Genomic DNA, 27,574 nt, shown 5'->3' with positions numbered 1-27,574 from the left:
GGGGCCCGTGGAGTGTCCTCTTTTTTAAATGTTTGAATATGGTAACCCTACCTCTATCAGATGCAGCCTTTTCCAAAGGTAGCAGAATTTTCAAGGGGAAGCTGTTGGCATGCTGTTCTCCAGCCCCAAGCCAGTTTCAGTGACTTCAGTTTACAACCAAAGGCCAATATATTCAGGTGAATTAAATCTCAAATAGGCCTTGTGACAGCATCCTGAGGCCCATGTAGCTCTACCTAAACTGTGGTGTTGGTTCCCTTTAATCTGTGGCATCCTGATGCAGCACAGTGAGATATAGTGGCAACTTCATCTAGATTTTTCTAGAAGTGTCTGATTTATGAAATTAACTATAAACATGGTGGTTGATTTGTCTGATATGGTCTCGACTTCCAATTTTATATGCCACAGAGATTGTATTGACAGTTCATAACTGCATCAGAAATCATTGGATGGGAGGAAAAGCTGGGAGTTTTGGCAAATGGGTAGGAGACATTTGGTTTCTAGCATGGAGAGACATGGAGGAAATGTGGAATTTTGGGAGCACTAGTTAGCTGTTTCTGCTAACTGATACACAGTAGAACTTTGAAACCTAAACCTAAATTAAATATCAGTTAAATAGATCCCACTGCCTCTCTGGTATGTCCATAGCTGTCAGGACTAAAACACTAATTGTTTTTTCTACAGTTAGTGTAGATAGCTATGAAACGGACTTAAATTCAGCACATCCGTCCCAGTTTTCTGCATGCAACTTGCCCTGTGTTGCTTTTTAAAACTGATTTTCACCCCAATTATGACTCTGCAGAAATCTGGAACCTAAAACTTATGGCAACTTTCATGAAACAGTCTGCCTCAGTCACTTATCCAGCTAATTGTTTGAAAGTGCTAAATTCAGTGTTTATGCTGAATAAATTTATTGATCAGTATTGGCTTGGTCTGAATGCTTTCCTCTAGTGGTGGAATATGAACATAATCACCAAGCAAGATTGAAGCCTTCAGTGTGACTAGGTTTCTCTGCCAAACATGTCAGTTTTGACAACCAAGTGTAATTCTAAGTACTCATGCCTTTGCCATAACTTAATCTCTGTGAATCAGTTTTCAGTTCTAGTTGCTATTTTAACAAAAACAAAACACCCCCCCCCCAAAAAAAAACTCTTCCCACTTTTCTGCTGAAGATGACCTGTGCTGTTCCTAATAGAAGTGTTTTACCCAAGGCTCCATTAAATCAGTGTCCGGTTTCCAAAGTCATTCCAGAGGAGATCACTTGTATTGGATTGTGACTAGCTGAAAGTCAGAAGTATATGCATGTCATAAAATGAATAACTGCAGTGGAATGTGTACAAAAGGATTTTGTGATGTACCTTGGGTTATGCAATTACTGACAAATATCCAGTGCTACATAATAACTTGTATCAACAGTTTCAAAAGTTAAATCATCCATATTTCTAATACTAGTCAGTGCCCAGAGACTACAGTGGAGAATTCTGTAAGTTAAAGAAACAATGAAAGCAGTAGTCTAGACAAGACAAATGTGAAGGCCTTAATTGTAAAAAGAAGTAGGTTATTTTGAACATGACCAGCAAAGAAAAATAAACTTGTCCTTATTCTGTAGCTTTGATATTTTATGTAATATCTCTTGGTTTTAAAGTTTCTGATCTGTTTTACTTTAGAAACTCAGCTTCTGACTAGATTAGATATTAATCTGCAGAACTAGTGAAATGGTGATTTCACAAGAGTGAAAGTATGCAATTGACTAAAATTCCCTTCATTGTTGTTTAAAAGCTGTTTAACACCTGCATGACTTGAATTATTAGCCTTTTGAATAAAGGAAGCCTTTGTTTAATGCAATACTTCTTGGTTATTTCAGTTAAGGTGTTAAAACTCTAACATCCCAAGACCTCCCAGAAGTTCTCCAGCAAAATCAGAACAATATTTCTAATATGAAAACTTGGTCTGCCTTCATCAATCATAAGCACAAGCCAAATCTTTTAAAATCATTTGCTGATCACCTTCAAAATATGTTATGTCACCTTCAAGCAGCTTTTTAAAATTGATATAGCTAGACCACTCTCTGGGGTCTTGTGTATACTAAGAGAGCTCCCACCAGTGCAGCTACTAGTCAAGCTGTACTGGTGGATCTCAAGTGTAGAAAAGGCTCCACTGTCCTCTCGTCTTCCCCGCTGTGTTAGTTAAACCTGCTCCCTCTGCCTAGAACTACTCTGACAACTCTGTCCAAATGTGGAACTGTTTTTTTAGAAGTATTGCTAAAGCTTTTTTCCTTTCTTTTGTAGGGATAGACTTCAAGATCAAAACAGTTGAATTACAAGGAAAGAAGATCAAGCTTCAGATATGGTAAGTGACATCCTAGAACTTGTACTGCCAACATAATTACGATATGGTTCCTAAGATAGTTTAGCTGAGCTAAACTACATAATGGTTTCCAGTCCTATCAAGATGAATTGCCTTATGTGAATATCCATATGCATTGTTGCTTAAACTTCTTTTTCAGAAAGTAGGAGGAGAACATTAAAATCATAGAGATTCCCATCTAGGTACTTTGCCTATCTTGAGTATAATGTCATGAATGCATTCATGACATTTCTGATAGTGCTGGAGGTTCATCAATAGGTTTATGGAATTTTCTTAAAGGATATGACAGCAGAGTTAGAAACAGAAAAATTAAGTGATTAAAACTTTGTACGGGTTAGAACAGTTGCACAGTACTAATTCATATTACTTTTCTGAAATATTGAAGGAAAATATACCTTAATTTTGTTAAAAGCTTAATGCATTTCAATAAGGAGAGTAGCTGCATTTCATTTGCAGGTTATTGGCAACTCTTCTCTGAATGTTTGAAAACTGGGACTGCTGATAGTCCATGGTTTTGTGGGAAGTGTTTAAAACTGATTCTTCAACAATGGACTGTATTAGTTTATAGTATGCTGACTTGGCTTGTATTTTGTAACTTAAATTTATGTAGATCAAATAAGGCCATGACTGGGGACACTATAAATCAGTAATTCTGGTAATACCTGCAGACTTCTGCATCACCAAGAATTTGTAAGATGTCTGTATAATTTTTCTGTTTGGCCTCTTACACAATATCTTACCATAATAAGACATGTAAAGCATAAATACCTAATTGGCTGGTGAGCTTATTTTTTAATACAAACTTCCATGTAAAGTGAGCTATATTTAAAAACAAAAAAATCCATTTCCTCAGGAAGCAGCTTTCCCCTGTCCACTATGATGACCCTAACTGATGGTTCTTTCATATGTAGTAGGCTGGGATAAAGATGATATGGTTTGTGGGTACTAACAATCTAGGGGCAGCCTTCTCTGGTCAGTTTGCTTGGACTCCTTTTTCTCAGCCAGGTGCACTCTCTGCTCCTTTGGTTGTCTAACTTGTGATTAATCTGCCCACTTCCCTGCTCTGCAGTACAGGCTAAGGAAGAATTTGGTGATTCTGCAGAGCTGCGTAATGGCCTTTTACTTCCATATTCCTGTTTAATGTTCCTATCCATGCCTGTATTGATCCTACGGCAAAGGACTTTCTCAGCAAGAGCATAAACATATGAAACTGATGCAGCCCTAACCAACTCCAGGCTGGGTCAAAAGGGGTGCACCGTGTAGGTTTAATGCATGTAAGATGGGTGAGGAGAGGGAGGGAGCCTAAGACTTCTCTTCCACTTGTTGCTTTAGCAGAGGCATTTTAATTCGTTCCTGAATTTTTGTCTGTGTACCATTATTTTAGAATAATCTTTTCATTTTCGCAGCTGCTGTCTTCTACTTCTGTGTAAGCTGTAACAGACTTTGCCCCAGAGTATGGAGTGTACATTTTTCTTTGCATTTCCTGAGACACAGTGAAAGCAGTTATTTACCTTATAGGGTTGCTATAAAGATAATCATTTTGATGACTGAAGTTGGCACATACAGCACTTTTCAGGTTCAAGGTATTACCATACTGCTTGTGTTCTAGCCAGAGGGAAGTGTCTATGTTGGGAAGAACTTATAGAAATTCAGTCAATTTAATATTTATTGTACCATGTGTAAACCCAATAAACCGATGACCCTGCTAATTAACATGCTTTGTATCCTGAATATTACCACCTCCTTGTACACACCATGTCTTCTCCAGCATTTTGCCTAAAAAATGTCCTTATCTTCTAGGAATACCTCTGAACATATCCAGGATAACAGGGTCAGTGGCAATAAGCAACAGTTATTATAAAGAACAGATTATACCAGGCAAAGTTGATTGCCTTTTTAGATAGAAATACAAAGCTAGCGGATGAAGAAACACTAATCTCTGTTGAAATCATTTGAGCATCTCTGTAGTCAAAAGCAAATCTAAATGAATGGTTTCAGTGAGGGCATTATCACTTGGATTGGAAAGAATTGGAAAACAAGCTAACAAAAGGAATATTTCAGAGTAGCAGCCGTGTTAGTCTGTATCCGCAAAAAGAACAGGAGTACTTGTGGCACCTTAGAGACTAACAAATTTATTAGAGCATAAGCTTTCGTGGGCTACAACCGAAGAAGTGGGTTGTAGCCCACGAAAGCTTATGCTCTAATAAAAAAGGAATATTGTGGAGGGGAAGGTGTCTAACAAGGTTCAGTTTGTAAAGCTGCTCACTAGAGCAGAATCTAATGAACGCAAAGGGTATAAACAGGACTTTAAGTTTGCAGATAATAAAATGGGGAAGAGTTGTGAACTGAAGTATCAAGGTTTCTTAGGGAGATTAAAAACTATGGACAGAAAATGGAATGCAACTTGGAAGAATGCCAGATAATACATCATGGGGAAATTCAAGACACTCACTGAGGAGAGAGACTATGAAACAGTAATGCTGAAAGAGACATAGGAATGTTGGCCTGCAAACTAGACATGGGTTTTCAATATTGTAATGCAATAAAGGCAAAAAATTTTAGGTTGTGTGCATTCGCACGTCAACAGGGAGCAATGAGGAGTGGTTACTCTATGCTAATGAGACTTCATTCATCTTTGGACACCTGACAGTAGATAGGCTGGAGGGAGTTTAGAGTGGAGCAACAAAAAATAAGGTTCTAGAGCAGTGGTTCCCAAACTTTAACAACCTGTGAACCCCTTTCACTAAAATGTCAAGTCTCACGAACCCCCTCCTAAAAATGAATATTTCCAGGGATTTTCTCCTTTACCTGAGTATAAATTATAAAAGCAGTGATCTTGGAAATATAAAATTTGTTTTTATGACATGCTTATTACACACTATTTGTTATTAATTATTAGTTATCATTACAGTATTTTTATTGCATTATGAAAACGGCAACACTCTTCCAAGATCTCACTTTTGTAGCTTGTATCACTTTGAATAAGCCTGTTATAAGACAAGGCTCCTATGTTTCAGATATGAAACAGCATGAAGGCATTTAAGAAGCCAACTCAGAGTTCCTCCTACACAAGCATTCAGGTCTTGAGCAGTCCAGGCAAACAATGCACGTTACAACAAAGCTTAAAATTGTTCATAATAATTTTAAAAACAATACTAGCTGCCTATATAATTTTAAAAACAGCAAAAAATATCCACCTCCCTTTCCATTTCTTATAAGGAGTCTTGACGTTTAAATCTCCTCGGTGTGATAGCAATGCTTGCTTTGATCTGCTTAGCTCTTGGAAGTCCAGGGGCTCCAGGCTGCTGGCCCCATGCTGCCCAGGATCCCTAGGGACATCTCTGACCGCCATTAGAGAATTTTTTCCCGAGAACCCCCTGTAACATTTTGCGAACCCCCAGGGGTTCACGAACCCCAGTTTGGGAACCACTGTTCTAGAGGATATTGACTTAAGGAGAAGAATTGTGGATGCTGGCTGTGATTACAGCCTGGGGATCTTTGGATCTAAAATCATGGGCCTTCGTTACCTCAGCTAAAGAAGTAGGTTCTAAAAGCTGTTGTAAACTCAACCCTCTTGACAATGAAGAGCCTCTAGAAAGGGACAGCTACACTTTTAAAATAAAATGAGGGGCTATAACAAAGTAATGGGATGACTGTTCTTAAAGATTCAGGATGTCTTTGGAAAAAAAACTTTTAGCAGATAAGAGGTGAGAGAATGTGGAGTAGTAATTGCAGAGGTGGAAAGCCAAGTTCTAGAGAAATCTAAAACAAGACAGGACAAAACTCCAAGCAGTCTGATTTTAGTGGCTTAGATCGCTGTACTGGGATTTGGAAGAGCTGGATTCTATTTCCAACTCTGGCCCTGACTGGTGTGTAACTTTGAGCATGTCACTTGAACTCTACCCATTTCCCCTACTGCTCATTTTGTCTTGTCTACTTAGTCCCTGCCTTGAGGAATTTAGCCTGAGTATTTTTACAGCACCTAGTACAATGAGGCTTCAGTTTCTATATCTAACAATACAAATATACAAAATAGTTCTTCTCTGGCAGGCTTATGGACTAGATCAGGGGTAGGCAACCTATGGCACGCGTGCCAAAGGCGGCACGCAAGCTGATTTTCAGTGGCACTCACACTGCCTGGGTCCTGGCCACCAGTCCAGGGGGCTCTGTATTTTAATTTAATTTTAAATGAAGCTTCTTAAAGCTTATTAAACATTTTAAAAACCTTATTTACTTCACATACAACAATAGTTTAGTTATATTATAGACTTATAGAAAGAGACCTTCTAAAAACATTAAAATGTATTACTGGCACGCGAAACCTTAAATTAGAGTGAATAAATGAAGACTCGGCACACCACTTCTGAAAGGCTGTCGACCCCTGGACTAGATAATATCTTGGTAGCTGAAGGTAGTTAGGGGAATGGGGAGAACCTGTCTGGGTGGGGGAGGACTTTTATCTGTAGTAGGAGGGAGGCTGTTAACTTCTCGCTTGGTCTCTTCCAGGTTGGCAACAATGTTACCTGGTACAACTTTCTATAATGGCCTCCCCAAAACCCCAGACATTGGCCAGCCCTGATGGGTATAACTAATATTATAGAATTGTGTGGATTTGATCCCTGTAATACAAATTGCTGATTTTTCTCAGTGCAAGCTGAGTACATTGAAACTGTCTTGCAATAGATTTATGTTCAGTAGAGTTCCAGGAGCACTTAATTTACCATGTACCATTTTTCACTGAAAACAAGGGGTCCTTTCAGCAGATATTACTACTTAGTAAGGATAAATTATAGTTGCTATAGCACCTAAGGTCCCAATCAGGACTGGACCCTCTGTATTATACATTTGGGAAGGGTTCAGTCACAGAAACCCCCTTGGGACTGTTACCTGATGTGCTGAGACTACCTCTGAGCCCGTTTTCTCTGCCAGTTTGGGCCTTCAGAACCCTGTCTTGTTGAGCCAGATACGCTAATCTGCTGCAACATGCCCCCAAAGCTGCAGACTTAATTGAAAATGGCTTAGCAAGTGCGCCTGTCTTGAGCACCCAGCTCCCAATGGGATCCAAACCCCAAATAAATCCATTTTACTCTGTATAAAGCTTATACAGGGTGAACTCATAAATTGTCTGCACTCTCTAACACTGATAGACAGATATGTACAGCTGTTTGCTCCCCCAGGTGTTAATCAGTTACCCTGGATTAATTAATAAACAAAAGTGAGTTTATTAAATATAAAAAGTAGGAATTAAGTGGGTCCAAGTAACAGACAGAGCAAAGTAAGTTACCAAGCAAAGTAAAACAAAAACATGCAAGTCTAAGCCTAATACAGTAGGAAACTGAATACAGAAAAATCTCACCCCAGAGATGTTCCAATAAGCTTCTTTCACAGACTAGACTCCTTCCTAGTCTGGGCCCAATCCTTTTCAGACCAATGTTGTGGTTTATGGCCTGGGTCCAACAATCACTCACACCCCCGTAGTTACAGTCCTTTGTTCCAGTTTCTTTCAGGCATCTCTTTGGGGTGGAGGGGTCATCTCTTGAGCCAGCTGAAGACAAAATGGAGAGGTTTCCAGGGTCTCTTATATTCTCTTTTGTGGGCAGAAACCCCTTTGTTCTTCTGTGCAAAATCACCACAACAAGCCTGAGTTTGTAGCCACCTGGGCAAGTCAAATGTCCATGAATGATTCAGCTTTTTGCAGGCCAACGCCATTGTTTACATGTTAGTTTGACCTTCCCAGGAAAGCTCAGATGTGGATTGGCATCTCCCAAAGTCCGTTGTCAGTTAAGTGTTTCTTGATAGGACTATTCTCAGTAAGTGGCCATTCTCAAGAAGCTGACCAAATGCTTTACTGAGGCTACTTAGAATCAAACCCATTGAGATACAAGTACATAGCCAATATTCATAACTTCAACTACAAAAACGATACACACACATACAGACAGCCTAATCATAACCAGAAAATTACAGCCTTTCTATAGACACCTTACTTGACCTCCTTTGTACAAGATTTGGTGCAGCTATAGGACCTCGGTTGCAACAATGATCTGCACGGTCACAGTTCGTGTCAATAATGTCACAACACTGTACAAACACACAGTCCCTGCCTCAAAAGGTTTATGATCCACTTTGAAAAGACACAACAGGAAAGGATCAAAATCAAAGGATAAGCTATTTTTTGAATGGATTGGGTTCCCATGATATTCTTTGCTTTATTTAGGACTTTGTTTTGATGCTGTCTGTAAAAGTAAGTTTCTTTCCAGGTTAATACATCTCCTACCAGTGGTGGCTGCTGTTGTAATATGTTTGGTTGAGAGAAATCACTTTGTATAACACAACTATATTTAATTGCCACATCCTGTATTTAAACGCCTAGGTGTACTTAGTTACGTTATTTGTTTACAGACTTATGTCCCACTCCCTTCACAACAGCTGCTAAGCAGGGCATGTATTCACTGGAATGTGACTTGTCTAAACACAAGTTGTACTGTTTTAACTATACCACTGCAGTCCCTTAATGTGGGTACAGTTATGCCAGTTTGACACTGTTTTATGCCAATAGAGGTTGCACCAGTATAACTACAGCGGTAAAATCACACCCCTAACCAAAATAATTGCATCAGTACAAAAACTAGAGACCAGGCCTTAGGTGTTCCATTGGAGAAGGGAAGCTGAGGGTCAGAAGAGAGCCTGACTGGAAGGCAAAGGGGGATCAGTTACACACATGAGCATCATTTTAGTAGGGGGAGAGAAGACATTTTAGCATTTGTGTACCTTCCACTATTACTAGGTTGAAAATTTGTTTACATTAAGTGCAATCTATGAAATAATGCTGTATTAAGTGTTGGAATAAGGTATGACCACTAGCTATAGGTCTAGGCTTTCATGTCTTCCACTAACCATGACAACCCCTTTGTGATAAGAAAGATGGCTCATCAGGCAGGAAGCAGTTTTTTAAAGAGTGCTACTTAGTGACTCAATTGGCCAGAGCACTTGCTAGTGGCAGCACTAACTCCCAAGTAGAAGCAGGTATTAAACTTTCTTATATAACATCACTTATTTTTTTTAAGAATGAGTTTGTCAAAATAAGTTTGGGGAAATATAGGCTTGTGCCTTCAACCAATGGAATGAAATTCCTCAAATAGCCTGAAAATTGCACATTGCTGTATGTTCTGATGGAGAGGAAAAGGGGAAGATGGAATCTTAATTAAAAAGAAGGCAGGAAGGAAACCTACCTGGTTTATTAAAGATAAGTACAACCAAAGGGGTTGTGTAGTTTCAATATTCTACATTTTTGTAAAATAGATGGAAACAACAAAGGGGTCTTGATCCAAGTAATCATCTGGAGCTGGATTTTCTCCTATCTTGAAAACCCATGTTTTTTTCTGAAAAATCCAGATGAAAAAAAACCAGATTTTATGAAACAGAACTAAGCGCCCTATGTAAATTTGTAATAAAAAAATAATATAAAGTGAACACCCTACGCTTTGTATTCTGTGTTGTAATTGAAATCAATACATTTGAAAATGTAGAAAAACTTCCACAAATATTGATAACTTTAAATTGGTATTCTATTATTGTTTAACAGTGCGATTAAAACTGCGATTAATATTGACTTTTTTAAATCTCACGATTAATTACAATTATTTTTTTAATCGTTTGACAGCCCTAAATTAAAGACTAAATCAGGATGGATAAAAACCATTTATAAAAATCAGTTGATACTCATTCTTTAATTTAAACCAGTTTTATATACATGTTGCTAGTTCTTTAATTTGGCCCTGTTTTATAGTTTTTTACACACTCCAGATCAGGCTACAAGCTTCAACTTCCAGGCATTAGATTGTGTTTTACCATTGTCTCCTAAATTGAAGAGTCAATTATCAAATATTTGTTATCTCTATAAATACTTATAGACTGGTCAAATACTTTTTTCAGCTAAATAGATTGAGCTCCTTGAGTCGCTTGCTATATAAGGCATGTTTTCTAATCTTTTAATCATTCTCATGGCTCCTTGAACCCTCTTCAATTATCAGAAGCCTTCTTGAATTGTGATCACCAGAAATGGACACTGAATTCCATTAGAGGTCACACCAGTACTAAATACAGAGGTAATATAACCTCCTTATTCCTATGCACTACTCCCATTTATGCATTCAAGGAACACGTTAGCCCTTTTTGGCCACTATATAGCACTGGCAGCTCATGTTCAGCTGATTATCTACCACTATCCCCCCAAATCTTTCAGTCACTGCTTCCTAGGATGGAGTTCCTCATCATTGTGTAAATATGGTCTACATTCTTTGTTCCTAGATTTGTACATTTAGCTTTATTAAAATGCATATTGTTTGGTTGTGTCCCATTTATCAAGCAATCCAGATTGCTCTGTATCTGTGATCTGTCCTCCATTATTTAATAATCCCCCAACTTTTGTATCTACAAACTTGATCAGTGATTTGGTTTTCTTCCAGATCATTGATAAAAACGTTAAATAGTTTAGGGCCAAGAACTGATCCCTGCAGAATCCTATTGGAAACATCCCCAATCAATGATTCCTAGTTTACAATTACATTTTGACTCTCCTTTAGCCATCTTTTAATCTGTGTAATGTATGCTATACTAATTTTATATCATTCTGATTTTTAATCAAAATCTGCAATGCCAAGTCAAACGCCTTACAGAAGTCTGTTACATCACATCAGTGCTATTACCTTTATCATCTGAACTTGTAATCTCATAAAAAAAATCAGGTTAGTGTTATAGGGTCAATTTTCCATCAACCCATCTTGACTGGCATTAATTAGATTACTCTCCTTTAATTCTCCATTAATCACGTCTCGTATGAGCCACTCCATTACCTTGCTTGGGACCAATGTCAAATTGACAGGCTTATAATTACCCAGGTCAGCTTGTTTACCCTTTTTAAGTATTGGCACAGCTTAGCTTTCTTCCACTCTTCAGGAACTTCCCTGGTATTCCAACACTTATTGAAAATCATCATGAATGGTCCAGCAAGCCTCTCAGCCAGCTTTCAGAACTCGTGAATGCAGTTTTCTGTTGCTAAAGTGGTGGTTTTTCTGCTTGTTTCTATAGCTTCCAGTTAGAATTTTCAGATTTTACTTAAACTTTTTTCTACGAAGCGTCACATTTAAAATGTTTGTCTGTGCTGAAAGAAAAGTCTAGGTCCTCCATTGTGTTCTCATTGCAAATAGCTCCTGCTTTATTTGCAGGCAGTGGCACCTACAGCTATATTGAACTTCCTCCAGGACAGGAAAGCTGAAATGTCTGAGTGGCCAGCACCAAATGCTTCATAAGAAGCTGTAAGAACCCCGTAGTAGGAAGATGTGGGGTAATGTGGAGGGCAGATTAGATGGCCTCTGAGGATGTCTTTACTGGATAGTTAACCCTGGAATTTGATACCCACATTAGCCTCGTCTGGGTGCAAGCATCTCCACAACAAAGCCCTAGCGATGTTACTGTTTCTGCATTCTCACTTTTCTGTCTGGGGGGTATATCCCATGTTTTTTTGTATTGAGACACTGGGATTCTTTCCCAACCAGTTGTCTGCCCTCCAGATGGAATTGTGGGAAGCACATTGGAGGAACATCAGCACCTAGGCAACTTTTTACTTGTATCCTGATTGCAAAGTGGGCAGGTTCTAACCTAAGTTAAACCCAAGCCTGAGTTCTAACCTATACCTCCAGTCACATAAGCTAGCCTGAACTTAAAGCGCCTCCAAATCTAGGTCAAAAGTCTATTTGGATGGTAGGGGGAGTTGGGCTGAACCCTGGATAAGAGCCCAGATAACTGCTGAGAAGACATACCTTGAGAGGCTAATGCCTTGAAGCATGAGGCTTAATTATAGAAATTTATGAAGGGATATTAACTATAATTAAATAGTTTTATCCAAAAGTCAGTGGGGCTTGTGCTTCAGTCACTTAAGTGCCCTTGAAAAATCCCACCTCTTAAGTGCTTAAGTAAGAGTTTAGGAGCGTAACTTTAAGCTTCTGTTTGAAAAATGTGAACACATGTGTAAGAGTTTGCACTAATAATGTACTGAAAGTCTAAACTTTCCATTAACACTGCAGCATTAGGGGCTAAAACTATATGCACTAAAATTTGGTGTCAGTTTTTGTTGCTTCAAAACAAAAATGGCTCAAACATGATTTTAACTTTAAATGCATGAGAAGTCCCATTAAAGTCAATAAGACTATTCATTTAAGTTTACAAGATCAGGGCCTTAATTGTCAGTATTTTACCTATAACATTTTTGGAGAAGTCAAATAAGACCCTTTTAGTAGTGATGTTGAAACAAACTAGCCCTCTAGTGTTTATAATTTAGTTCATTAGAAATCAAAAGCACAAAATTTCTAATTGACTTTTACAGAACCTCAACCTGACTTGAATACCACTTAAAAAAAAAAAAAAAGACTTAAATTTAACTAATTGACTCAGCATGTTGAACTATTACCTGCATGATCATTACCTTGTAACTGCTCAGGGGGGAAAAAGGAGGGTCTTTTCATTGCAGCTTGATTGACTGGTTAGTCATTGTCATCAATTGACAATTATTCTGTCTATGCTGAATGGATCATTTCATCCACAGGTGATAACTCTGTTTCTTGAAGAACTAGATTGTCTTGTCAGACTGACTAGGTACTAAGGTTTTCTCAGTATTCAAGTTCTTATCAAGATTTGGAAATCTTTAAGGAACGTTGTTTTTTCCAGTTCGCACATTCTATATTTGTATTTGTGATACTTCCCAGGGGTACCCACGGTTGTGAGGCACCTCGCTACCACCTGCCCTTAGCGTGAGCAAGTCTTGTCTGCGCCTGCCAGGTGTCAGCTCCCATATTCTCCCAGCCAGAGACAACACAAGCACTCCCCTCTCAGCCCACCCTGGCTCCACTGTCCCTCATGCAGGTTAGCAATAGGCACTCTCCAACCCCACATCCTTCGCCCCCTGTGGTGTCCAGCCTCTTTTCCACTGGGCACTCACAGAATTACCAGACCCACTGTTCCCCAAGGAACAGTACACCACAGCTTACTAGTTAAATCTCAGAACATAGCTCTTAAATGTATTTATAGAGAAAGCAATTATGTCTATTTTACAGAGTAGTGATTCATGTGATAGAAAACAGAAATATTGGAAATAAATGGTTACATATAAAATCATAACACTCATAGAGCCTAAACTCAAGTAACAAGATGCCGTCTTGTCGAGTAAGGTACAGCTGACCCCAAAGTCTCTTGGTTTTTCAACCAGAATGGCTGAGACCCTTCTTTCATGAACCCCAGCCAGCTGGCAGCTTCCTCTTCTCCCTCCCCCCCACCCCAAATGAAGAGTGCCAGGATGTCTTTCAGCAGTCCTAGATGTACCAGACCAATCCTTTGGTTCTTCACCTCTAAAATAGGGTCCGTTCCCCACTCCCCCCATACCTCCTTCCTGTTAATTTTCCACCTGAAGTCTCCACAATCTCTTCATTAGTGTTTGACTCAGTATGCAAATAAACTCCCTGGCTGATCATTTTGTCTCTTATAATGGGAGATAAATGTCTCCCATTTCCTGTCTAGTGGAATCTGAGTTAAGGCATCATGCTACCTCTGAGTGATCTGCCATTAGCTACAAGGCCTTAGAAACAATTTTGTGCATGTGTACACATCTTCTTACATATTAACTGTACTTACATTTTTGCAGAGATTACGATCAGTGTGACGTAGGCTTCCAGTAGAAACCGTACATGTCCCTCATTGGCAAACTAGAATGAAAATACCAGGCCCAGGGGATCCCTGTAGCTCTTATGCATTTTATTGTATTGTTTTTTAACTTAAATTACTCAACACAGCTTACAAGAATCTCTATTGCTGCTAGTGCCTCACTTTATATAATTCAGATCTAACTTTTATGTTGATCAATTGTTGTGAAAGCCAACCAGAAATGTTATGTTAGCAATGTTTTTTGTGTGATTTGGAAAGAGATTTGATTATGGTCTGAAATAATAAGCTACAAAAACTGGTGTAACTTACTATTCTGGTCATTAGTTACTTCAGCTACTGCCTTTTAGGTTCTTGAGCTGTTTAACTGTACCTGCATGTCTCTTGTCTTTGGTTCTTTTGATGAACTTTGTGGCTAGCTTAATAGCCTGGGAAAAATGCGTTTTTTAAATCCAGTCTTGCTGTACCCTTATGAGCTTCAAGGCATTTCTTCTGTCTTCGTGCCACACTCACTTCTGGCTGCCTCTGCGGGAGGGAGAAGAGGAGAGTCTTAGAATCTACCTAAATGGGTGCTTAAACAGTACCAACCAATGAATGTCCCTGACAGTACTGCAGGTTTCCATGCTATTTCAGATATGGCAATAAATGTGCATTAGATCTTACCTCTGTCTAACATAGACGTCCCCACTCTTATCTAGAATGTGCCTCCAATGTATACACATTTTGGGTTTTAAATACTGACTATTGGTTGCTATTCACAGGGACACAGCAGGACAGGAGCGATTTCACACCATCACCACCTCTTACTACAGAGGCGCCATGGGAATTATGCTAGTGTATGACATCACTAATGGCAAAAGCTTTGAAAACATCAGCAAATGGCTCAGAAACATCGATGAGGTGAGCAGTGCCAATGAGATCCTGTCCTCTGCTCTAACTGCATCTGCTGTATTACAGGTCCAACATGCTGCTGAAAGTAGACCCTGCAGAACTGAGTCTGTGGAGACTAGCTGTTTTCCCTTGCAAATATGCTACCATAGTAGCCTTTATTATCAAGGAGACAGATGAGGGTAGTGATGATGGAGCTGTCAGGCTGGTTTGTGTATGCCATACCTCTGCCTCATGAGGTAGAGAATTTGTTGATGGTCAGAACTTTGACTAGCAATGTTGCTCCCTGAAACACATCTTAAGAGTTAAAATTCTAACGCTAACAAACTTCTAAAGTTTATTAAAAATAATAATAATAAAAAGTTTTAGGGTTCTTTCTGCATTCAAGAGATCGGGTGAGGGTGTGTGCCTTTCTCCAATAAACCGGCTCTACTGTTAAGAGCGGTTACCAACACACGTGTGGCCTGCCATGGTAGCAGCTATTGTTGCAGTAAGAACCATGATTCAAGAATAATAGTAATTTCTATACTTTAACATTAGTTGGTGAAATGTACCAGTCCTAGTAGGGATTACATATTTATGGGTTTCTCCATCATGGAAGCTAAATGTGTTTTGCAAAGAAGGAAAGATCTCTTAAATGTCAAGTTCAGTTTTGTGGGAACCAAGCACATTCTTGACAGTGTTTCATACTACTTCTGGATGGCAAATTCCCTACAAGGCTTACTGATGCCAGTTATGTAACGCCACTCTGCCCTCATTGCAAGAATGTCAACCAGTAGAAGTTGGTAGAACTACACAGGTGATCTGATTAAATGGAACAAACTGATCAATATGGAAATCTAAAATGGCTTAATTCCTAGTGAGTCAAGTCTTTATTTGGAGGGGAGAATTAAGTATTTCCTCAATGAGAAATCTGAGATGTCAGACCAACTCAGCCATGAAGTTCTCCTTTCTCTGATAGTCCTCCTCCTTTGATATGTTGATCACTACTGCTCCACATGTTAAATGGAGCAGGTGTTTGCCTTGTCCTGCTCCTCAAGGAAAAGGAGAAGCTGCTTTATCTGATGCAACCCCTTCTCCCCCAAAAAACCTAAAGCAACAGAAAATCATGACTTTTTAGTACTGAGTATGCTTGGAGATGAGTACTGTTACACTTTGGTGAGATAAAGGTCCTAGGAATAAGCAAGTGAAGATGCGGCAGTCCCCGAAATGAAATAATTAAGTGACAAGCTTTGTTGGGGAAGAAATTGGCAAAGAGACCCACATAGCTGGTGGGGAAGGGAGAGGAAGAGTTGGGTGGGCACAGAGGCAAGAGGAAATGGGCACTAAAGACAGTATAGGAGAATATGCAACATGATCCATTATAGGTAAGCCCTGTATACTTTGCAGCCAGCTGAAGCTAAAATTTGAAGCAAGGTCCATTTAATCATCTGTGGAATTGTATGTGTGAGTGACTGCTGCTTCATGGAAGTTGCCAGGAGGCGTTAGCAGCTGAGATGGGAATTTTTGGCACAGCTGGGTTTTGGCACCTAGGAAGCAGAAGGACTTGTGAAAGAAGTATGATAGCTGAGTTTCTGCTGAAATGATCAGTCTTTAAGGCCTGGTCTACACTACAAAGTTAGGTCAAAGTAAGCTGCCTTGCGTCGACCTAGTTGTGTGCACGGCTACGCTTAAATTTATCTCCCAGTCATCTAAGTACCCTGTTATGTCAACATAGTAACACCAGCTCCCTGAGTGGCTTTGAGCCACGGTTGACATACACGAGTCAGTGCTGCGTGAGTGTAGATGCATTGTTTTTTGTCAACCCTAACAGTCATCCAGCAGCTGTCCCGCAACGCTTGACAGACCTGGTCACTGTTGTGAACTCCACTGCCCAGGGGTCATGTGGACCAGGAGCCTCCCCCCTTAAAATCCCTTCATATATTTGAAATGGCTTTCCTTGGTTTTCCATCTTGCTCAGCCCCCCTCTATCTGCTCTCCATTGTTTTATGTAACTGCCTAGCTGATCCAGCTGCATGCTCCAGACCTGCTCTGGCTTGGAATAGACAGAAATTGGTTCTCCTGGGCCCGTGGGGAAAATAGGCTGTGCAGGGGCAGCGCCAAACCAGTTGTAGAAACATCAACATCTGTGAGCAGATTGCTCAGAGGATGCAGGAGAAGGAGTATGACAGAGATCAGCAGCAGTGCTGTGTGAAAGCCTAGGAGCTGCGGCAGATGTACCAGAAGTCCTGGTTGGCACCAGATCAACTGCTGGCCTAGCTGCAGATCTGCCACTTGGTGGAGATCCCACCACCACCCTGGGTACCTCTGAGGAACCAGGGTCACAGGCCCCTACCATGAACAGCAAGGAGGATGACTCTGTGGGACAGGTGACTGGGGGCGGGGGGGATCCAGCTGTGCCGAGAGGTGGGACCTATTTTTGATTCTACTGCAGTCCAGTCAGTCCCCGCAATTAAGCAGAGGCAAGCCTGAGATGGGAAAGAACCTTGGATAAGTGTGTGAGTACATTTCCCATTACAGTGATGACACCCCCAACTTAGCAGGACACCGCTACTGACTTTTCATTAATTTATTCAGAGGTACAACAAAGAGAGGTAGAGTCAGGCAGAGGAGGCTGTGCAGAGCAGTTTACGTACACAGGGATGTCCATTGAATCCTCCTGAGAGATCTTGATGACAGTTCCATGGAGGTACCCTGAAATCCTCGCCCAAAGGGGTCTAGGGATGGGAGCTTTATTTCTTCCTCCATGATAGGACACTTTCCCCTGTCATTCGGCAATAACTTCGGCAGGTACCATTGCCATAAACAGGCTAACAGCATATGGGCCTGAGTTGCTTTGGGATGCCAGCAGCAGCTGTGCTTTATCAGCTAAAGCCACCACAACCTGTGGAAAATGATGCCAGTATGAAGTGCCAGTACCCCATACTTAGTTTCATGCAACTGAGCAATTCCCTCCTTGTTTGCCTCACCCCTGGTGGGCCATGCTCACCATGGTTGGTGCTGAGTGTAGGGTGACCAGATGGCCCGTTTGTATAGGGACAGTCCTGCTTTATGGGACTTTTTCTTATATGGGCACCTATTACTCCCCCGTCCCGTTTTTTCACAGCTGCTATCTGGTCACCCTGGCTGAGTGGCACTGTGAACAAGCACTCCAGAGCAGAAGCGCCAATAAGCATGTCTTGTTTGACACTTTCAGGAAGCAAGGGAGTGGGGAGTTCTGAATCTTAAGTTTCACTTTTTGTTCCTTCTGTGTTGACAGTGGTACCTCAGTTTTGTCTGTAGGTGTGGCCATTATGGCCTCCACACCAGTAGAACGATTAACCCAGTATGGAGGAGGAGAAAAGAGGATGTGGGAGGACGTGATCTGCAAGATCCTGCAAGCCAGTGCTGCATCAGTTGTTGAACAGCGGCCCTAGAGGGTGAATATTGCAGACTGTATGGAGAAGGAAAGGGCAGACAGGAGAGAGGCACGGGAAAAGGGGGGGGGGAGAGAGATGCACCAGGACATAATGGAGCTTCTCTGTCAGCAAGCGCAGAAGCTGCAGACTCTTGTGGACCTCCAGGTTCAACAATCCCAGGCTCGACTGCCATTGCAGTCAGTGTAGAACTGCAGCAGAGCACTTCCCTTCTCCTTCTCCTTTCCTGAGCTTGGAGTTGAATCTTTCCTTCGTGCTGTTGAGGTGGCTGGTGTACAGTTTTGTGAGCCAGAGGAGTTATGGGGTAGGCTGGATCCCCCAGGATCGCTATTGGTAATCCACTACTTGGGAAAGAAGGCCTCCGCTTGTAGCGTTCTGAACAGTCCTGTGTTCTTAAAGATGTCATGCACTTTCCCTGACCAGGCAGCATTGATGTGAGTGAAGCATTCACAGTGATCCACCAGCACTTACGTAACCGTGGAGAAGTACTCCTTTCTGTTGATGTGCTCTGGGGGCCAAAATAGGCATATGTGTGCCGTTGGTTGCTCCACCATGGTTTGGAAACTCCATAGCTGCAAAGCCATCTGCTATGACCTGCACATTGCAGAGTGTCACAGTCCTGCATAGCAAGAGATGGTGGTGACCCCCACAATGGATTTTTCCACTCTAAAATGACTTCCCACTGACCAGTATCAGTCCAGCATTGCAGGTTTCCAGTGTGATCACCACTCGCTTCTCCACTGTCAGTGCAGCTCTGTTTGGTGCCCCAGAGGTTGAATGGCTGGGGCGAGCTCAGCACACAGAGGCACAAGGCCCTGTTCATGGATATGGAAATTCTGCAGCAACTGCTTGTCATCCTAAACGTGCGTTATGATGCAATCTCACCAGTCAGTGCTCATTGCTCAGGCCCAGAAGCAGCATTCTGCTGTTGGCAGCTGTTCCATGAATGCCACCAAGAACCTCGAATTGATTCTCGTTATGTCCCACAGCAAACTGACCTGGAAATAGTCACATTCTCTGCAGTGGTTCTTGTGGCTCTGCAAACACCAGAGGACCATGCGTCCAGTGCTTGCAATGCTCATGACAATAGTGCCGAGCTGGACAGGCTGTTTGTCAGAGATGGCAGACAATGACAAGTCCCGCTTGGTTCATGGGGAATTGAAAATAGACACACACATCATGGGATGGAGATATGGGAAGTTGCTCCCAGTCACCACTGCGTGACTCCATTCTGCTGCACCATGCATTGCCAAAACTACCCAAAAGACTGCACACTGAATGGTGGCAGGTTGTACACGTGGATACCTACCCATGGTGCATTGCACTGCATCAACACACTCACTTCTGGTGAGTACATGCAGCACCACTGCAAAGAGCCAAGTATGCATGCCCACAAGCAATAAACTACCTGTAGCGGCTGTGTGCCAGTGTAACTTGCGGTGGCAAAACGTTGTCGTGTAGACATGGCCTTTATATGGTTTAACTATTTCACTCCTGTCTTCAGTTTCATAGTTAATATCCAGATGAAACAAATGAGGCAGTTGACACTTCATAGCTGTTGCTTCAGATGGTCTGCCGACCTTGGTTTAAACAGTTAATGCTTTCAAGGTTTTCCTCTCAATGACCACTAGAAATGTAAATTTTTAAACCAGAGCTTACATTCTGTAACACAGTTTTGTAGCAAGAGTGCACTTCTGTAGCAAATTTCATAGTCATGGAATTGTGGGATACGTAAGCCCTGATTGTGTGAGAGAGTGATGGAGAAACTAGGAAATGAAAGTGTAAGAAAAAAGTGAGATGGAATCAATTAACTTAAATTACTAAATAATAAGTTAGCACTTCAAGTACATGACAGACTAACTTGTGCCTTCCAAAAAGCAAGGTGGCACGGTGCACGTTTTTCACTTTGGCTAGTAGAAGTTAATCTAAGTCTCTGGTATTGTGCGGTGGAGTCTGGTTGTACTTCAGAGATGTCTGTTGTTGTGTAAGCACTGTGTGACAAATAGCACTGTGTCTCAACTGTCAATATTTTCAGTGCATGTTTTTTGATCTTTCCTCCTTGCCATCTAAGTAGTCTCCCAAAAACTACAAAACTGAGTTGATCCTGGTCAGGCAGGCCTCCTTCTGAAACAACTTGTTTGGGCCACTGCTGTAGGCAGGAAAACCAGATTCTATAGACCTTTGGTTTGTTAGATATTTATTAACATAAATAACTACTAATGGATTATTCCTTAAGATTGTTGAAACAGAAGTAAATTCAGATTACAAACCCTTCCAAAAAGTTTCTGCTGGCATGTCACCAAAAATACTTGAACTCTCCACTAACTGATGCTTTGTTCTATTGGTCCATGAGGACTTCCAGAGCTATGAGTTTGTCACAATTATTGGTTACTATAGCGTAAGTAGGGAGGGCTTCCCTGTAAGCAGATATTAATGAACAAATGTTTAAGGCTCTGTTCTGTTCCAGATGAACAGGTAATTGTCTTGTCAGACTGTCCAGAAAACTTCTCTCAGTATTTGATATTGTAGGCTTTGAGATTGCTCCCTTAGACATCCAGGAAAGCAGTCAGTTTCATTAAAATGTTGTACATTATAAAATTCCTTCTCTGTACATCAGTTTCTATATTTTTATTTGCAGTTTGAGCAATGGTGTAACACTCCATTTTTCTTTTCGTGGTCCCCTTTGTGCCGCATTACAGGGGTGTAGTGAAACCAGCACCCGCCCTATGAAGCAGGATTCACATGAGCAGCTTGTGTGCATATGTCAGCACGTGCAGACCAGGATGAGATACAAAGCTGACACTTAGAATAAGATTAACATATTCATTGTACTCTTCAGATTCAGTGATGCTAGAAATTCTCATTTCTTTTCTCAAACAATGCTAAAGAACCAGATCCATCCACTGTACTCAATCTCCAGGGCCAGATTTCCCATTTTAGTGTGCATTTTGTTGAACTATTCCAAGATCACCATGTAAATGGGTTTCTAGCTGCTGAATGGAAACGAAATGCTTTTGTGCAGATTGGGTTTGGATAATTGAACTGTTCACTCAGCCCTACATCTCTACGATCACCCTACCAAATAACTCAAGAGCTGTTAGAACTTAGCTGGAGGCATTTCCTGCTAACCAGTCAGCTATTTAGCTTTGCCGTGGTTGACCTTTTTAAACACCGTGCTTAAACTAGCTACTGTCTGCACCGTAACACTGTGCAAAGGAGTCTAGAAACGCTTAGGCCTGATCTACGCTTGTTGGCAGAGCTGTGTCAGTCAGGGGTAAGGGGGGAAAACCATGCCCCTGACCAGTACAGCTATGCCAACAGAAGAGGGCTAACTTCCTTCAGGGAGACGGTATTTCTACAGTGACAGAAAAACCCCTTCTGTCAGTGTAGGCTGCATCTATACCATGGGGCTAGGCAGGCATAGCTATGCTGGTATTTTCTCCATCGTGCGGGCATATCCTGAGAAAGTTGCATCAAAATCAGTGATTCCAGTGCATGAAAGCTTGGTTATCTGTGTTGGCAACCCTAGACTTTTTCTCTTTTATCTGTCCTTAGTGTTTTGGGCTGTATGAAAACAGGACTAAATGTTCTAAAGGCAGTAAGCCAGCAGACATTAAATCTTCTTAGTGGGGCAGGAAGTTGATTCTTTCTTTCTGTGGGTAACTGAGCTTAATTTAAGCAGCATTCAGTAGGTTAATGTCTTTAGAAGAATGCAGACTGCCAAACACCATTTGGTCCTTTTTATGAAAGGAGGCTTTTCTAATCACAGACTACGGGAACAGAAAGACAGGGGGAAATTTGGCTTCTACTGGAGGTGGCAGGGTTGCCTTAAAGTTGTAGGCTTTTTCTGCCATATCCCACTTTCAGGGTATGAGTTTTCGTGCAGAGCTGCCCCTTAGGGAACATGCTACTTAGCACAGCCCTGCCAAGCTCCACCAAAGAGGGTGGGCCACCCACCTCTCTCTAAATTGAATCAAAATGCCAAAAAGATGAGTTCATACAAAGGTGAACAAGGTAGGTGCATGTTATCTTTGAGCAGATGTGAAAACCTATATAACGAGCTATTGCTTGTTCCTGTTTTAGCATGCCAATGAAGATGTGGAGAGGATGCTGTTAGGAAACAAGTGTGACATGGAAGATAAGAGAGTTGTACTTAAAACAAAAGGAGAACAGGTGAGTGTCAAGCAAGAACTGGTTTGCAAAAAAGTGTCACTGAGACCTTCCCCAATTTGCAGAGATGAAAAGTATGGAATCATCCAAGCAGCCATTATAAAACTGAAGCTGTTTCAGGGGTTATTACTAGAGAATTTAAACTCCATTGTAAGACCTGCCAAAGAATAATATGACTAATATTGGACTTGCTAATGACTTGTAAACCCAGGAGAACCTTTTCTGGAGTTGTATTTGAACATCTATATTTAGGCTAGTCCGCTGGTAATGCGAACTCAGCTGATCGCTCGGTTTCCTCTGTTTAGTTTCTAACATTCTCCAGCAAATCCTTTTGCTTCAATCATTTATACCATATGACATAGATTGGTGGCATGTATTAGATTTTGTAACTATTTATAATTCATCATGTCTGAATACCTACTTCGGTGTACCTCAGTAAAACTGTTTTGTCCTCACGGAGCATTAGACTATTTTACCCATATCTTCCCAGTTTGATTAACTAGTGATCATTTGCACTCCTGTCTGCTGTACTGAAAACAAATATTACACCTGCTACAGCAAGCTGGTTACTAACCATAGTTATCATTGAGCACCAATGTATAGCATTAGAAAGCCTTACATGCACCGTTTAATCTTCTTGCCTCTCTTGGTTTAGATTGCGAGGGAGCATGGTATTAGGTTTTTCGAAACTAGTGCAAAAGCAAATATAAACATTGAGAAGGCATTCCTCACATTAGCAGAAGACATTCTTCGAAAGGTAAGTGCCCACGGAATTTGTTTTCTCTAGACTGCTTATTGAAAACCAAAATCACTTAAAATATCTCATACACATCAAAACTAGCAAGACCTGAGAATTTAGCCGAAGTGGTGTAGATTCCAATTGTAAAACGAAAATCTACAAGTTTTGCAGACGTGCTATACAACCAGGGGAAACTTTGGATACTTCATTTTGTCTTAGATTGCACCTTTATTGCAATAAATCGGGCATTGCTGGGAAATAGGAACTGTTAAATGTTAACATTGGTTTTGGGAAGACACTTAGGCCTGGTCTACACTAACCCCCAAATTCGAACTAAGGTACGCAACTTCAGCTACGTGAATAACGTAGCTGAAGTCGACATACCTTAGTTCAAACTTACCGCGGTTCAGACGCGGTCCACACGCGGCAGGCAGGCTCCCCGTCGACTCCACGGTACTCCTCTCGCTGAGCTGGAGTACCGCAGTCGACGGCGAGCACTTCCGGGATCGATTTATCGCGTCCAGACCAGACGCGATAAATCGAACCCGGAAGTTCGATTGCCAGCCGTCGAACTACCGCGGTAGTGTAGACCTGGCCTTAGCGACTCTAGACTTCTGTGTGTCAGTCTGAAATGGGATATTTTTGTAGCTCTGCGGGGTATTGTGGTAAAGGAGAAATAGAAACATAGCTGCTATCCTGAAATACAGCAACATGCTAATGGATCACTTAGATCAGGTTCTAAGCAGCTGAAAATAGAGGTTAGCATCTGAGCAAAACCACTTGAGCTTAAGGTTTCAGTGAGGTCTAACCAAGTTTGCATCCCATGATGCAAGCAAACATGGGTGTCTTAGTGTCTCAGAATTTGGCTTACAAAGCAACTTAAAAGCAAACTCCTGACTAGACATGCAAGTACTTCACAGAAGATATGTTCCAATTACCAGACTTGATACTGAAAACTGGAAAGCAAGCCAAATGTGTAAGACAGTGGTTTTTTAAAAAAGCGTTCATGATGGGGTGGGGAGAGAGAACCCCTGTGGTAGATAATTGCCCAAGAAGGAATTGAAAATATAGAGCAGATATATTGCTATTGTAAGTGGTTTTGTGTGATCTGAGTAAACTGCTTATGCTAAAAATATTAAGTCTTAGCTGCTGGGGAGAACGACTTGTCTGAACGTTAGCCAAACAAGAGGCAACTTGTCTAAGCTGCCTACTAAAACACACTAAAAGAGCGCTTCTCTGTACGTAGATTATTCTGACCCCAAATAATTTTTAGAACAGCCCACATAAGTGATACTCGAACCCCCAGCTAAATCTGTTCTAAGCTATTGCCTGAGTGTGTCTCCTTAGTGTACTCTGTGACTTGATGGTAGGATAAACAAAGCCCCAGTATAAGTCCCAAAAGCAAGGGCTAGAAGCAAAGTTAGGTTTATTTTAGTGATGGGCCCAAACCGCAAAGTTTGTTCCAAATTCCGGAAATGATGAGTTTGATATGGTAGGACTGGTTCAGCTGAGCTACAAAGTTTGACTCCAGATCTCCACAAAGTTTTGTGCGGGTTTAGGACCACATCTAATTTATGGGCATGTTATCACCAATATAAACATCATCCTTTTGCATGCTTATTTCTCTTCAGTGCTGAATGTTTGCATCTCTTCAGAATGTAATTAGCGTCTCTTCATTGCAGACCCCTGTAAAAGAGCCCAACAGTGAAAATGTAGATATCAGCAGTGGAGGAGGGGTGACAGGCTGGAAGAACAAGTGTTGCTGAACGTTCTCCTCGATCACCAATCGCCATCTACCACCCCACCCCCTTTTCTTCTCGCTGCAAAATAAACCACTCTGCCCACTTCTAACTTTAAATGAATGTTTCGTTCCTCATCTTAACAAAGCTCCAGCCTCCCTTTGTTCTTCCATTTAGGACAGCTTGCTGACTCTAATTTTCTCAACAAAATGTATAGAAAAATCATGTCTGTGACTTCTTCTTCTTTTTTTTTTTAATGTATCTGCTCAACTCACCACTACATTTTGGTTGTATTATAGTCCCGTTCTTGACATCAAAACTTATAGCAATCATTTCACCTCTATTCTGCAAAATTGTATAAGAATAAAAGTTAGAATTAACACTTTATTTTGTACAACAGTGGAATTTTCTGTTATGGATAATGTGCTTGAGTCCCCATATTCTATAGACATGCATCAGCAAAAAAAGCCAGGAAAAAAACTCATTTTCGCCTTGAGTATGTAAATGGGGTTTATTTTGTCCTGTGCCTTATGTGGAAAGGAACTTTTTTTTTTCCTTTTTTGTTTTGGTGGAAGCATGTGCAGGAGACGTACCATCCACACGTGACCATTTTAAAATATTCAACTCTTTTGTGGTTGCTTTACTGTGATTGTTGGTGTAGTGAATAGAGGACAAAGGGTGGTGCAAAGATCTTAAATTTATCTGCTAAGTCTCCTTTTTGGTGACCTAGCCATTCAGAACTGATCCTGCTGCCATTTTTTCTCACTGGCAACTTTTCCTTTTGCCTGCATGCTGCTTTAATTTGCTTTGCTTCATGGTGTGATGTGTTAATTAAAAGATGGCAACCTGGTATGTTTGCCAAAGTTAATACAAAGCACTGATTTAGCTTTCAAGGTAAAATGTTATGCCTACTAATTTCCCTCTAGCCAATGTCCATTCACTAGTATCTTCCCCCTCTCTCCTGCATAGCCTATGGGTTTTATGATATGGATGAGGTATTTGCATGCACTAGTTTTTGATGGAGGGTGATGTGGTTGTCTACTTTCTGTGTGTGAGAATATATAACATGCAGTTCCCAAACTGACAACAGTTAATATGAACTTAAAGTCTCTATTAGCTGCTCGAACAGGGCATTTGGTAGCCTAGCAAAAGGTTAAGTAAACTAGTCATTTAAAAACACAAAAGTTGGCAGTTGTGTTGAATTATTGCCTCCCCTACAACTTCCACTTTTTCCGGTGTTCAGTTCTTTATGATGATAAAATTTAATTTGTTCTTCATGGTCATTCTTGAGCTCATCATTTAAGCCCGTTGGAAGACAGCAGGTGACTCATGCAGGGAGGTAGAATTGGTATCCCTGTGTTTTTGTGTCCCCGTGGGTGTTTAACTTTTCTGCTTTGCTTTCATGCTTCAGCTGTAGATAAGGGTATGCTAGCTTTGCTATTTTCCCCAAAAGACACCTGTGCTGAAATCATGGAATGGCTTCATCCATTTCTAGTGGAGAAGAGAGTTGAAGGACCCCAGGCTACTTTAGACTGCTCATGTTCAATTGGGTGCCTTGCTAAGGAGAGCATTTTAACATCCAGCTGGCTTGCATATAAACAGTGAAGGAGGATTCTCCAGCAAAGAACACACATGAAAGTTTCTAGCAGAACCCCAAAAATCTGCTTTTCTGAATCTGACTGGCTTGGCCTGACCTTTGTGCACTTGGTTGCTTGATCTTCCTCGACTAAATAGTGAAATCAGCAAATGACCCTGACTTGACTTTAATGAAATGACAGTCTTTTAACGTTAGATTCTTGTTTTGACCTGCTGTCAGTTTAGTAACTTTACTGATGTCTCCGTGGTCCTCTCTGTTTTGGCAGTTTCTCTCCTCTGTACTCATTCACCCTCCCCAGTTGAGTGGCTGCTGGGGGGAAAAAGCAAGAAACTAGAGCTCTAGGTGATAAATTTACACTGTTTTTGTTTCTCACGTATTAAGCATATTGATCAGCATTGTAAATAGACAGAATATGGCTACCTTTTTGTTAAATCTGCACTTTCTAACGTTATCAAAAAAGGGAAAATGGAGTATACATCAATTTTTGTATGGTCTGTTTAAAACATGGGGTCTTTATTTGCTTAATGGGGCTTAGCCCACCTCTGTAAGTCTGTTGGGATCCTTTGTAGAAGCCGTGTTCATTAAACACCGAGCAGTTAGAGAACAGTCCACTCTCTGATACAACTAGCTACAAATTCAGTTTCATATTCTACTTAACAAGTTAAATAAACTGAAATATTTCTAGATGGTCTACTTCTGTTCATATAAAAACATGATTTCTAACTGTGCGGCTTGGCTTTCATTTACTTGTGGAGTACGACACTCCGTGTTGGTTTGAAAAGAGGGGAAAGCATCCACTGTAACTGCATATGCTAAAGAAACCATTCCACTGAAGTATTAGCAGTAATGTTCTAGTTCTGCTTTCTAGCAAATCTTGTCTTTGTACTTAGAAGAAGCATCCTTCCCCGTGTGTGTGGAATGTCTCCTAAGGCTTGTGTAGAAAACCGTC

The 27,574-nt window shown here is 40.9% G+C and overlaps 1 protein-coding gene across 1 annotated transcript; it reads left to right on the top strand.

The window, feature by feature from the left end:
* The first annotated feature begins 2,230 nt into the window (after positions 1-2,230).
* RAB10 (RAB10, member RAS oncogene family) lies at positions 2,231-27,309 on the top strand. Its single transcript, XM_024206955.2, has 5 exons — positions 2,231-2,346; positions 14,838-14,976; positions 22,464-22,553; positions 23,206-23,307; positions 24,972-27,309. Exons 1-5 carry the CDS (start codon positions 2,231-2,233, stop codon positions 25,053-25,055), a joined length of 531 nt encoding a protein of 176 aa, XP_024062723.1. The 3' UTR covers positions 25,056-27,309.
* The last annotated feature ends 265 nt before the right edge of the window (positions 27,310-27,574 follow it).

This window comes from Terrapene carolina, unplaced genomic scaffold, assembly GCF_002925995.2.
Source record: "Terrapene carolina triunguis isolate 2854851 unplaced genomic scaffold, T_m_triunguis-2.0 Scaffold523, whole genome shotgun sequence".
In the NCBI taxonomy this organism is placed as follows: Eukaryota; Metazoa; Chordata; order Testudines; family Emydidae; genus Terrapene; species Terrapene triunguis.
Note: the sequence above shows the minus strand (reverse complement) of the source record. Positions and strands in the feature narration are given on the sequence as shown.